Source organism: Staurois parvus, unplaced genomic scaffold (genome assembly GCF_062004578.1).
Source record: "Staurois parvus isolate SC_StPar_1 unplaced genomic scaffold, SC_StPar_1.0 ptg000052l, whole genome shotgun sequence".
Lineage (NCBI taxonomy): Eukaryota > Metazoa > Chordata > Amphibia > Anura > Ranidae > Staurois > Staurois parvus.
Genome location: NW_028317848.1, coordinates 6,990,125 through 7,004,523, shown reverse-complemented (window position 1 = coordinate 7,004,523; position 14,399 = coordinate 6,990,125). Strand labels below are relative to the sequence as shown.

Below are 14,399 nucleotides of genomic sequence, written 5' to 3'. Positions count from 1 at the left end.
AGATTGCTGTGTCTTGCAGCACAGGCTCTAGCATGGACAAGCAGGACAGGGCCATAGAAGTTCCTTAATCCATCAGCAGGACCGGTATATGTGCCTTTGTGCAAGGAGGAACAGGATGAGCGCTGCCAGAACCCTGCAAAATTACCTCTAACGGGCCACTGGTGTGAATGGACCAAACAATCAAATAGATTTCTAAAGGGTCCAATGTCCTCTAGTGGGCCCTGTGCTCACTACCCGGCACTTAAGCGCTCGATTGGCATTTGCCACTGAACACCAGAATTGGCAGGTCTGCCACTGGCACCTTGTGCTTTTCACAGATGAGAGCAGATTCACCCTGAGCGCGAGACAGACATGAAAGGGTCTGTAGAAGCCATGGAGAACATTATGCTGCCTGTAACATTCAGCGTGACCGTTTTGGTGATGGTCTGGGGAGGCATTTCCATCGAGTGACGCACAGACCTCTACAGGCTAGCTAATGGCACCTTGACTGCCATTAAGTATCGGGAATGAAATACTTGGACCCATTGTCAGACCCTATGCTGGTGCAGTGGGTCCTGGGTTCCTTCTGGTACACAATGCCCAGCCTCATGTGGTTGGAGGATGAAGGAATGGGCCCCCCCTCACCTACATCTAATAGAACACCTCTGTGTCCTGTTTTGGTCCATCCGACACCACCAGGCTGCACCTCAGACTGTCCAGGAATTCAGTAATGCCCTGGTCCAGATCTGGGAGGAAATACCCCAAGACACCATCTTTTGTCTCATTAGGAGCGTGCCCTAACATCAGGCATGCATACAAGCACGTGGGGGCCATACAAACTGAGTACCATTTTAAGTTGCTGCACTGAAATTTCAGCAAAATAGACTAGCCTAATAATTTTTTACTTGAGCAGATTGTGTATGTATGTACAGTTGTGTTCAAAATAATAGCAGTCAGACATCACTAACCTGATCACTGTTTTTGGTAGAAATAATATTTCTACATGGCAAATAATTTACTCGCAGGTGTAGCAGAGTAATAGAAATCCAACAGACATGACATGCATGCTGCTGATTCTGTGTAATTGAATCACTAATTGAAAGGGGCACATTCAAAATAATAGCAGTGTGGAGTTCTATTAGTGAGGTCATTCATTCTTTGAAAAACAGGTGCCAATTATTGCCCTTATTTAAGGAAGGAAGGCAGCAAATGCTGTATATGCTGGTTACAGTGCATTTCTCTCTGAAATGCTGAGGAAAATGGGTTGTTCCAGACATTATTCAGAAGAACAGCGTACCTTGATTAAAAAGTTGATTGGAGAGGGGAAAACAAAGAAGTGCAGAAAATGATAGGCTGCTCAGCTAAAATGATCGCAAATGCTTAAAATGGCAACCAAAACCTGAAAGATGTGGAAGAAAGCAAAAAACTACCATTCGAATGGATAGAAGAATAGACAAAATGGCAAGGACTCAGCCAACAATCCGCTCCAGGAAGATCAAAGAAGGTCTAAAGTTACCTGTGAGTACTGTTACAATTAGAAGACGCCTATGTGAAGCCAAGCTACAGTCAGGTCCATAAATATTGGGACATTGACACAATTCTAACATTTTTGGCTCTATACACCACCACAATGGATTTGAAATGAAATGAACAAGATGTACTTTAACTGCAGACTGTCAGCTTTAATTTGAGGGTATTTACATCCAAATCAGGTGAACGGTGTAGGAATTACAACAGTTTGCATATGTGCCTCCCACTTGTTAAGGGACCAAAAGTAATGGGACAGAATAATCATAAATCAAACTTTCACTTTTTAATACTTGGTTGCAAATCCTTTGCAGTCAATCACAGCCTGAAGTCTGGAACGCATAGACATCACCAGACGCTGGGTTTCATCCCTGGTGATGCTCTGCCAGGCCTCTACTGCAACTGTCTTCAGTTCCTGCTTGTTCTTGGGGCATTTTCCCTTCAGTTTTGTCTTCAGCAAGTGAAATGCATGCTCAATCGGATTCAGGTCAGGTGATTGACTTGGCCATTGCATAACATTCCTCTTCTTTCCCTTAAACTCTTTGGTTGCTTTTGCAGTATGCTTTGGGTCATTGTCCATCTGCACTGTGAAGCGGCGTCCAATGAGTTCTGAAGCATTTGGCTGAATATGAGCAGATAATATTGCCCGAAACACTTCAGAATTCATCCTGCTGCTTTTGTCAGCAGTCACATCATCAATAAATACAAGAGAACCAGTTCCATTGGCAGCCATACATGCCCACGCCATGACACTACCACCACCATGCTTCACTGATGAGGTGGTATGCTTAGGATCATGAGCAGTTCCTTTCCTTCTCCATACTCTTCTCTTCCCATCACTCTGGTACAAGTTGATCTTGGTCTCCTCTGTCCATAGGATGTTGTTCCAGAACTGTGAAGGCTTTTTTAGATGTCGTTTGGCAAACTCTAATCTGGCCTTCCTGTTTTTGAGGCTCACCAATGGTTTACATCTTGTGGTGAACCCTCTGTATTCACTCTGGTGAAGTCTTCTCTTGATTGGTGACTTTGACACACATACACCTACCTCCTGGAGAGTGTTCTTCATCTGGCCAATTGTTGTGAAGGGTGTTTTCTTCACCAGGGAAAGAATTCTTTGGTCATCCACCACAGTTGTTTTCCGTGGTCTTCCGGGTCTTTTGGCATTGCTGAGCTCACCAGTGCGTTCCTTCTTTTTAAGAATGTTCCAAACAGTTGTTTTGGCCACACCTAATGTTTTTGCTATCTCTCTGATGGGTTTGTTTTGTTTTTTCAGCCTAATGATGGCTTGCTTCACTGATAGTGACAGCTCTTTGGATCTCATCTTGAGAGTTGACAGCAAGATTCCAAATGCAAATAGCACACTTGAAATGAACTCTGGACCTTTTATCTGCTCATTGTAATTGGGATAATGAGGGAATAACACACACCTGGCTATGGAACAGCCAAATATCCCATTACTTTTGGTCCCTTAACAAGGGGGAGGCACATATGCAAACTTTAATTCCTACACCGTTCACCTGATTTGGATGTAAATACCCTCAAATTAAAGGTGACAGTCTTCAGTTAAAGCACATCTTGTTTGTTTCATTTCAAATCCATTGTGGTGGTGTATAGAGCCAAAAATGTTAGAATTGTGTCGATGTCCCAATATTTATGGACCTGACTGTATCTGCAAGAAGCCCCCGCAAAGTCCCACTGTTGAAAAAAAAGACGTGCTGAAGAGGTTACAATTTGCCAAAGAGCACATTGACTGGCCTAAAGAGAAATGGTGCAACATTTTGTGGACTGATGAAAGTAAGATTGTTTTTTTTGGGTCTAGTGGCCGGAGACAGTTTGTCAGATGACCCCCAAAAACTGAATTCAAGCCACAGTACACTGAAGACAGTGAAGCATGGTGGTGCAAGCATCATGATGGGGGGATGTTTCTCATACTACGGTATTGGGCCTATTTATTGCATACCAGGGATCATGGATCAGTTTGAATACATCAGAATGCTTGAAGAGGTCATGCTGCCTTATGCTGAAGAGGAAATGCCCTTGAAATGGGTGTTCCAACAAGACAACGACCCCAAACACACCAGTAAACGTGCAATATCTTGGTTCCAGACCAACAAGATTGACGTTATGGAGTGGCCAGCCCAATCCCCGGATCTTAATCCAATAGAAAACTTGTGGGGTGACATCAAAAATGCAGTTTCTGAGGCAAAACCAAGAAATAGAGAAGAACTGTGGAATGTAGTCCAATCATCCTGGGCTGGAATACCTGTTCACAGGTGCCAGACGTTGGTTGACTCCATGCAACACAGATGTACAGCAGTTCTCAGAAACAGTGCTTATACAACTAAATATTCATTAAGTGATTCAAAGGAAAGCAAAATCTTCAAACATTTTTCAGTTTATATAGTGAATGTTTGAGTTTGTAAAGAAGAATACAAACAAGGCTATTTTTTTTGAACAGTCTAATATTCACTTTTCTTCAATTTTTTTTTAGAGGAACAACACAAATTTGATATATTTTTCTTCTTGTTTTGATTTGGAATAGAATGTGTAGTGTTCCCAATGCATTTGTGAATATGGAAATAAAAGCTATTAGAAGGATTTTGAGCTTTATTCACTTTTTTTCAACACACTGCTATTATTTTGAACACAACTCTGGGAGTTAGAAACTATGAGAAGGGTTAAAGTTAGCTGAAAATCTCCTCCCTAGTATGCAAGAAATACCTCTAGAGCAGCCTCTCTCAACCTTTTCATCATGGAGGAGCCCTTGAAGTAACATCCTAGTCTCAGGGAACCCCGGTTAATACTTACTATATCTACAATTCATGAAACAGGGAGATGGTCAGTAAGAAGAATGCTCCTTACACCCCCTTACAGATAGATAAGTTTCCACTGACACCATTGCTCTTTTTTAGCTAAGGTAGAAATTGCTCAAGGAACCCATAGCAACCTCTGGAGGAACCCTGGTTAAGAACCCCTTCTCTAGAAAAACTCCAGAGGTACCTTGCTGCAGAACCATTCTGTCTAGCTATAGGTGTAGGGATGCTACTGAACTTCCATATCAAGCGAAGCACCAGTATTTGGCTGGAAGTCAAAGAACATTAGACCTATACAGCACACACATTCCCTTTGTGAAACAAACAAAAGTGGGCCCACTCATAGTAGTAGTATTGCTGTGGCCGCATGATATCAATGCAACAAGGTAAAAAATGTGAGGCAAGGTATCTGAGAAAGCATGTAACATTTCACCAAGTGCATGAACTCAGTCCCTCAGAGTTCTTCTTAACGCTTTGAGATCTGGAGGTGGTATAGTGATTGGTGCTTTAGTCCAACTGGCCTTACAAAGGGAGCCTTCAGAGACAGGATCATACTTGAGGCTGTGCCAGCCACAAAAGATACTACAAGCGCATTTTCTCATACAGGGTACTCTCCCATAAAAACAAATTAACTTACCGCTATCTGTCTCTTATCGACTTCCCCCCTTTTATGGTGTAAATCTGAAATACTAGTTAAAGAGATTACACGTGCGACAAAAACAAAACAAATAGACATACTGTAACACAGTGGTAAATTACTCCCATTCTTACATGTCAGAATATCCAAATATATGATTGCTATGGGCAAGCCAATACTTATGAATAAAATACAAAAATTACGATTTTTGTTATGCCTGATTATACTGGTCATTCCAAGTCACTGACCATTTACCCTACTCAGCAATGTCATTTACAGTGCTTTTCAATCTGGCTGCTAGATAAAAGGATACAAGTTAAATACTCCAGAATGGTCACGTCCCATATGTATTCATAGTAGGAATCCATTGCATCGTGGCTGGAATATAGAATTGGACAAAAATATTATTTCCCACTTAATGCAGAACACAGGTCATATCATAAAGACAAAAAAATAAAATTTGACTTGCCTGTAAATTCCATATCTTGGAGTACAGTACAGGACATTGAGTGTTCACAGATCCTGGGCGATAGGCTGGTACTTTCAGGTTACGGTATAACTCTGCCCCATTCCATAAGTCCTGATATTTGCAGCAAGCAATGCAGAGTAGCACAGGATTAAAAAGGTAGCATGGCCTGTGTCTTGTACTGTACTCCAAGATATTGAATTTACAGGTAAATCAAAATTCCTTTTATCTTAATTGAACATTACAGTGCAGGACAAAGGCCAAATAATCATAGATCCTGGGGTGTCCCCAAGCAATGAGTAAGAAGGTTGGGCAACAAAGCAAATATAACTGTGCCAATGAGCCCAATAACAAAGGTCAACAGACCCAACCTCAAAGTGCTGCTGCAAGAACCATGTGGCCAAAAGCTGCATCTACAGAAGACTGGATGTCCACCTGGTCAAACTTTGAAAAGGTACGAACAGAGGCCCAAGTGGTAGCCTTTCAAAACCAAGCAATAGACGCTTGGACCTGGAAGGCTCAGGAAAAACCCTTTTACCCGGTGGAATGAGTAACAACAGGAAGAGTTGTTTAGTACATCTAGTGTTGGTGGACTTTGAATATTCCCTGCAAGGTCCTCAGGGTAGGACAAATAGGGAGTCTATCTTCCTGATAGGAGCTGTTGCTTTGAGGTAGACTCTTCATTGCCTAAATGTAGTCAGAGCAATTTCTTTTCGGTCCTTTGGAGAAGGGCACAAGGATGCAGAAATAGATTTTCACTGAGATGGAAGACTGAAACCACCATAGGAAGAAAAGATAGTATTGGATATAAGCCTACCTTGTCTTTGTGAAGAAATGGCTCCTTAGATGATTTCTCTTACATAGTGGTGTTATTGGATGCTGTCAAATATGTCTCTCAGTGAACCCATCAGGAAAATCCCCTTAGAGAACCAAAGGGTAGTTTCTGCTAGCCAGAGAGAACCAAATTGAGGTTCCAAAAAAGGATGGTGTGCTGTAAAAAGGGACCTGTCCAAGATACATCTTGAATAAAGGTTTTGACAAGATTGTGGGGGTAGAGGTTTCGGAAAAAGAATGAAAGGACAGGTTTCAGCCTTGAACAGAGTACCTAAGGTCAAGTTCATGTTAGGTTCTGATTGCAGGAAAGCTAGAATGCAAGGCACTGAGTAATCTCTGGGACTGATGTGCCTGTGCTCACACCAGGCAAGAAGGTTTTCCAGGTACGAAAATGGATCTTTCTGGAAGTTTTTTTTTTTTTTTTTAAATTCTTTTAGCAAAGTGGGAATGACAGACTCAGAAGCACCTCTGTCTATTAAATATGATTTCTAGCTTAATGTTACTTTAAGCAGTTTGTTTGGGCCAAGCTGGCCCAAATGAACTATTCCCTGCATTAACAGGTGTGCCTGCTAAGTGCGCTGTATGAATTGTATGCCGCCTCAGTGACATACAGTATACAGCCTTGTGTTCAGGATGTAAGACGAGACCTTCCTGTCTCGCATCCTGAAAAAAAATATAGTCGGGCTGAGCAATGTTCAGCCATTTGTAGGCATTTTTAGATTATTTGAATGAATACAAGGTTCCCTCCGATTGGCTAAGGTGGATGGATGACATCATGATCTCCAACCCAGCCACTCAGAAGAAGCTTTGTATTCATTCATAAAATACACAGTTAACTAAGAATGACTGCGTGTGGCTCTATTTTGTTCTGGGTGTTCAGGGAGGTCTTGCTTCACATATGGAACACAAGGCTTTACACTGTATGTAGCTGAGGCTACCTGTTGGTGTAGGAAATAATTTGTTGGCCCAAATTAACTAGTACAGTGGCTGTAGAAGTGGAAATCACCTTTAAGACCTGGACGTTGAAGCCAGTGACTGAGAAGCAGGGTGGAATGCAGGTCTTGCATGTTGGGAAGATGTCAGGGGTTGTCTCCTAGTACTCTGTGTAAAAGATTCTTCAGGGCCAGTTTGGTGCAATCAAAATCACCATTTTCTTTTCTTGCTCTATTTTGCGGAACAGGCGAGGTAGAATTTGCATTTGAGGGAAAACAAAGATTAGACTGAACGGAGACCAGGAAATTATCAAGAAATCTGATGGCAGTGCAAGAGGATCCCTGGTCTTGGCCACAAGCAGAGGTAACTTCTTGTTGAATATAGAGACCAGGATAACCATATCCGGGGTCACCCATCTTTGAAATATGATGTTGAAGATGTACAGCTGAAGGGCCCATTCCCCTTGGGCCAGGCAGTGAAAGCTGAGATAATCTACCTTCCAGTTGTCCACCCCTGGGAGATCATTGAACAGGGGTTTTTTGTCAATGAGATAATCCAACTTGCATGACTCCTGGTGGCCCTTTGGTAACTGATGTAGGCTACAGTTCTGGTGTTATCCGGTTGCACCATGATTGGGTACCCTTGCAGAAGGGGGGGGATCCAGTGGTGCAGAGCTATCCTTACCGCTCTGAGTTCCAGGATGTTCGAGAGCTTGGCTGCCATGGATAACTATGTTCCCAATATTGTGAGAGACTGGGATCCTCCTCTCTAGCCTGAAAGACCTGCATCTGTTGTTATCACTTTCCAGTGATATGGAAGGAATGACTTCTTCCTCATTGTTAATGAAGGGCTGGAGAGCTAGGGAACTCCTGGCTTGGCTGGACAGGAGCATAGGTAGGTCTAGAGAATGAGTCAGCTTGTTCCATGCCAACAAGATGCTGTGTTGGAGAGGTGAAATTGGGTGAATGGAACAGCCTCAAATGAGTCCACCATGACATCCATAACTCTCGTGGAAAATCTCAGAGGGGTGTCTCTATGATCTTAAGTCCTGAGTTTGGGTTCCAAGAGAGAAGTTTCTTCTCTGGAACGTTTGATTATACAAAGGACTGGATCTTGGAGAACAGATTTTTGGAAGCTGTTTACCCAGCTAAAAGCCTGAAGCAAATGAATTGTCAAGTGGATGTTTGCAGGTAGCTCGAAGGAGGAGAAGTCCTTCAGAAGCAAGTTGTCTAGATAACCTGAGACTTGTATGCCCTGAGTTCTTAGAAGCGCAAGAAGATGTGTGAGGACCTTTGTGAATAGTCTGGAGGCAGAGGAAAGGCCAAGTGGCCATGTGACAAACTGATGGTCTCCTGCTGCAAAGCGTAGAAATCACTGATGTGGTGGATAAAAGGGAATATTGTAAGTAGATAGGCAACTTGCATGTCTATGAATGCCAAGTATTCCCCTTGTCTCAGAGAGGCAATGACAGACCTTGTGGATTTCATGCAAAATTTTGGAATTTGTCTAGGGAATGTAGGTGTAGGATAGAACAAATACAGGCTTGAATAGAATTCTTTAAATCTGCCCTTTTAGGGGTATTGGCACAACTACTCCTTGCGACAAGAGATAATTCAGGAAATTCTGCAAATCTGACTGTCCTTGAGCAAATTTTGTTTAATTTGAGAGGAGAAAGCAGTGAGGGGGTGGAGTTTTGAACACTACTTTGTACCCCTTTGAAACTACTGATTGAACTCGCAGGTCTGGGATGTCTGTGACCCAAAGGGAAGCAAGCTGTAACAGACGTCCCACTACTCTTAGAAGTGAGAGCACCCCTTCACTGGGAAGAGGGCTTTAGGGAAGACTTGGTGACTTTGAGGGCTACGTCCTGTGGTGAAAGTGCTGGACTTAGGCTTAGAGATTGAAGCCTGAATAAAATGCAGAGATGCCCTGCGATTTAAAGGAAACTCCTGAGCAAAGGGTGTTTTTTTTTTAAACCTTTTCTCTGAGAAAGAATAGTTTTCCAACCTACATCTTTTCTGAATTTGCCAAATGCCTCAAAGAGACATCCTCCTTCAAAAGGCATATACCGTTATGTTCAAAATAATAGCAGTGTGTTGAACAAAAGTGAATAAAGCTCAAAATCCTTCTAATAGCTTTTATTTCCATACACACAAATGCATTGGGAACACTACACATTCTATTCCAAATCAAAACATGAAGGAAAATATTTGTGTTGTTCCTCTAAAAAAATTGAAGAAAAGTGATTAGACTGTTCAAAAAATAGCAGTGTTTGTATTCTTCTTTACAAACTCAAACATTCACTATATAAACTGAAAAATGTTTGAAGATTTTGCTTTCCTTTGAATCACTTAATGAATATTTAGTTGTATAAGCACTGTTTCTGAGAACTGCTGTACATCTGTGTTGTATGGAGTCAACCAACTTCTGGCACCTGTGAACAGGTATTCCAGCCCAGGATGATTGGACTACATTCCACAGTTCTTCTCTATTTCTTGATTTTGCCTCAGAAACTGCATTTTTGATGTCACCCCACAAGTTTTCTATTGGATTAAGATGCGGGGATTGGGCTGGCCACTCCATAACGTCAATCTTGTTGGTCTGGAACCAAGATGTTGCACGTTTACTGGTGTGTTTGGGGTCATTGTCTTCTTGGAACACCCATTTCAAGGGCATTTCCTCTTCAGCACAAGGCAGCATGACCTCTTCAAGTATTCTGATGTATTCAAACTGATCCATGATCCCTGGTATGCGATAAATAGGCCCAACACCGTAGTATGAGAAACATCCCCATATCATGATGCTTGCGCAACCATGCTTCACTGTCTTCACAGTGTACTGTGGCTTGAATTCAGTATTTGGGGGTCATCTGACAAACTGTCTCCAGCCACTAGACCCAAAAAGAACAATCTTACTTTCATCAGTCCACAAAATGTTGCGCCATTTCTCTTTAGGCCAGTCAATGTGCTCTTTGGCAAATTGTAACCTCTTCAGCACATCTTTTTTTCAACAGTGGGGCTTTGCTGGGGCTTCTTGCAGATAGCTTGGCTTCACATAAGCGTCTTCTAATTGTAACAGTACTCACAGGTAACTTTAGACCTTCTTTCATCTTCCTGGAGCTGATTGTTGGCTGAGTCCTTGCCATTTTGGCTATTCTTCTATCCATTCAAATGGTAGTTTTTCGCTTTCTTCCACGTCTTTCAGGTTTTGGTTGCCATTTTAAAGAATTTGTGATCATTTTAGCTGAGCAGCCTATCATTTTCTGCACTTCTTTATACAGTTGTGTCCAAAATTATTCAACCCCCACTGAAATTGAGTGTTTTGGCCAGTTTGACATTGCTTTTGATCATTCAGTCATCTTGCTTACATTTACATTAAAGAGGCACTTGTAGGTCAGACAAATATAACATAACAGTTATAATGAAATAACCACAAATGTCTTTTCTGTGCTCACAGCATTATCAGTTTTATTCAACCCCCAAGTGACATTCAATCTTAGTACTTAGTACAGCATCCTTTTACAGTTATAACAGCTTTTAAACGTGAAGCATAGCTTGACACAAGTGTCTTGCAGCGATCTACGGGTATCTTCGCCCATTCTTCATGGGCAAAGGCCTCCAGTTCAGTCACATTCTTAGGCTTGCGCACTGCAACTGCTTTCTTTAAGTCCCACCAGAGGTTCTCAATCGGATTTAAGTCTGGTGACTGCGATGGCCACTCCAAAATGTTCCAGCCTTTCCTCTGCAACCATGCTCTAGTGGACTTGGAGGTATGCTTGGGATCATTGTCCTGTTGAAAGGTCCAACGTCTCCCAAGCCTCAGGTGTGTGACGGACTGCATCACGTTTCCATCCAATATCTCCTGGTACTGAAGAGAATTCATGGTACCTTGCACACGCTGAAGCTTCCCTGTACCTGCAGAAGCAAAACAGCCCCAAAGCATGATTGACCCTCCACCATGCTTCACAGTAGGCAAGGTGTTCTTTTCATCATAGGCCTTGTTCTTCCTCCTCCAAACATAGCGTTGATCCATGGGCCCAAACAGTTCTAATTTTGTTTCATCAGTCCACAGAACACTATCCCACAACTTTTGTGGTTTGTCCACATGGCTTTTGGCATACTGCAGTCGACTCTTCTTATTCTTTGGAGACAGCAAGGGGGTACGCCTGGGAGTTCTGGCACGGAGGCCTTCATTACGCAGTGTGCGTCTTATTGTCTGGGCTGAAACTTCTGTACCCACATCTGACAAATCTTTTCTCAGTTCCTCAGCAGTCACACGGGGACTTCTCTCCACTCTACGCTTCAGGTAGCGCACAGCAGTCGAAGTCAGCATCTTCTTTCTGCCACGACCAGGTAGCGTTTCAACAGTGCCCTTTGCCTTGAATTTGCGAATGATGCTTCCTAAGGTGTCTCTTGGTATGTTTAACATCTTTGCAATCTTCTTATAGCCATTGCCCTTCCTGTGAAGAGAAATCACCTCTTCTCTTGTCTTCCTGGACCATTCTCTTGCCTTCACCATGTTTGTAACCACACCAGTAAATGTCTAGAAGGAGCTGAGTATCACAGTCATTTTAAAGCTGCCTAATTGGTGCTTATTATGCTTGATTGCTGCTCGGTGACATCCACAGGTGTTTTCAATACCTGATGGAAAGCACCTGTATGAACCTCTGTTCTTCAGAGTGGTAGTCTTTAAGGGGTTGAATAATTGTGGCAATGAAGAAACCACATAAGAACCATTTACTACTGTATTACATAAACAATTGATGTCATTTTAGTTGCATTTGGGTAGTTACAACGTCCTTGTAGGATTTGATTCTGAATACAATTCCAAATGTACACTATAGTCCCTAAACCCCTTTACAGCATTGGGGGTTGAATAATTTTGGACACAACTGTATGTTTTCCCCTCTCCAATCAACTTTTTAATCAAGGTACGCTGTTCTTCTGAACAATGTCTGGAATGACCCATTTTCCTCAGCATTTCAGAGAGAAATGCACTGTAACTAGCATGTACAACATTTGCAGCCTTCCTTCCTTAAATAAGGGCAAGAATTTCCACCTGTTTTTCAAAGAATGAATGACCTCACTAATAGAACTCCACACTGCTATTATTTTGAACATGCCCCTTTCAATTAGTGATTCATTTACACAGAATCAGCAGCATGCATGTCATGACTGTTGGGTCTGTTGGATTTCTATTACTCTACTACACCTGCTAGTAAATTATTTGCCATGTAGAAATATCATTTCTACCAAAAATAGTGATTGATCAGGTTAGTGATGTCTGACTGCTATTATTTTGAGCACAACTGTATGTGAGGCATCTTTTACAGGCAGCCTCAGCTAACCAGGCTTTGAGCCACAAGAGAATGGAAATCACAGCCACTCTAGAAATTTTTGTCAAAACTTGTTTAGGACATCCCCACAAAAGAGAAAGGCAGAAGATAGTTGTTGTAATTGCTTAGTTAAAATTCAGTTCTGGAATACAACTTATAACTCGGTCTATGAATACTCAGCCTGTGTCCCGTACTGTATGATTTAGATAACATGTTTTTTAAGCTCCTGTCCTCCTTACTTTTGCTTCCTGTGACAGGAAACCCCCCCCCCCCCCAAACAAGGACACAAATAGTAATTAAAACCTAAAAGTGATTTTAACCGTTCGCTATTCAATTCACAATCTAAAAAACACATTTGAGAAGCCTACTTTTCTACTGCATCTACAAGAATAATGCAGCATTACCCATTTTGTTCTTGGAGAGCTTTAAAGGCAGTTTTATAATCAACCTCTCTAAGGAACTGGCAGAGTATAGCGACCTGTAAAAAGAAAAGTCATAATCATGAAATCTTAGTGATACAGACTTTAGAATATACAATGTATATCTGAATGTTTATTGTACTCTGTCCTTGTTCTTCTAGGTGAACCGTCAGTTACCCCAACTCTATGTGCATACTGCATCTATATTCTCTTTTACTTATGTGTATTTCCTCCAGGTATTCCTGTTTCTTCCCAAAATCTAACAACATGCTGGTCCAATAGCTATCTCCCACCTAAAGCCCAGCTGTATTTGAGATTGTATGGCTGCTGTAGGAACATACATAACCTCCTTTAGTGGCAGAAACAAATGTGAACAATTCAGTGTTTCATAAAAAGCTTTATGAATGAATACAGTTTAATATATACAACGAAAATACAACAGTGGTGGTCAACTTGAAAGATATTAGGTTACACATAAATATTCAATATATACTATATTGCCAAAAGTATTGGTCGGCCTGCCTTTACACACACACATGAACTTTAATGCCATCCCAGTCTTAGGCCGTAGGGTTCAATATTGAGTTGGTCCACTCTTTGCAGCTATAACAGCTTCAACTCTTCTGGGAAGGCTGTCCACAAGGTTTAAGAGTGTGTCTATGGCAGGGGTAGGCAACCTACGGTTCTCCAGCTACAGTTCTTGCAGGACTACAAGTTCCATCATGCCTCTGCAAGTCATAGCTGTAACTGTCAGTTTTGTAATGTTGCAATGCCTCATGGGAAATGTAGTTCCACAACAGCTAGAGAGCCGCAGGTTGCCTACCCCTGGTATGGGAATGTTTGACCCTTCTTGCCCAACATCATTGCCTGACCTCACAAATGTACTTCTGGAAGAAGGCCTGGCTTGCAGTCTCTACTCTAATTCTTCCAAAAGGTGTTCTAATGGGTTGAGGTCAGGACTCCGTGCAGCTCAGTCACATTCCTCCACCCCAAACTTGCTCATCCATGTCTTTATGGGCCTTGCTTTGTGCACTGGTGTGCAGTCATGTTTGGAGAGGAAGGGGCCATCCCAAAACTGTTCCCACAAAGTTGGGAGTATAAAATTGTCCAAAATATCTTGGTATGCTGATGGATTAAAAGAGTTCCTTTCACTGGAACTAAGGGGTCAAGCCCAACCCCTGAATAGCAACCCCACACCATAAACCCCCCTCCATCAAACTTTACACTTGGCACAATGCAGTCAGGCAAGTACAGTTCTCCTGGCAACCGCCAAACCCAGACATGTCCATCAGATTGCCAGACAGAGAAACATGATTCACTCCAGAGAGCACATCTCCACTGCTCTAGAGTCCAGTGGCGGCGTGCTTTATACCACTGCATCCGACACTTGCATTGCACTTGGAAATGTAAGGCTTGGATGCAGCTTCTCGGCCATAGAAACCAATTCCATGAAACT

The 14,399-nt window shown here is 42.2% G+C and overlaps 1 protein-coding gene across 1 annotated transcript in view; it reads right to left on the bottom strand.

The window, feature by feature from the left end:
- Nucleotides 1–14,399, bottom strand: part of INTS8 (integrator complex subunit 8) — a 70,693-nt gene that overhangs the window by 748 nt on the left and 55,546 nt on the right. The window contains exons 25-27 of the mRNA XM_089666694.1: nt 12,929–13,002; nt 5,270–5,334; nt 4,957–5,000 (exon numbers count right to left, since the gene is read on the bottom strand). Of these exons, the coding sequence (XP_089522820.1) occupies nt 4,957–5,000; nt 5,270–5,334; nt 12,929–13,002 (183 nt within the window). The remainder of the gene's footprint in view (nt 1–4,956; nt 5,001–5,269; nt 5,335–12,928; nt 13,003–14,399) is intronic.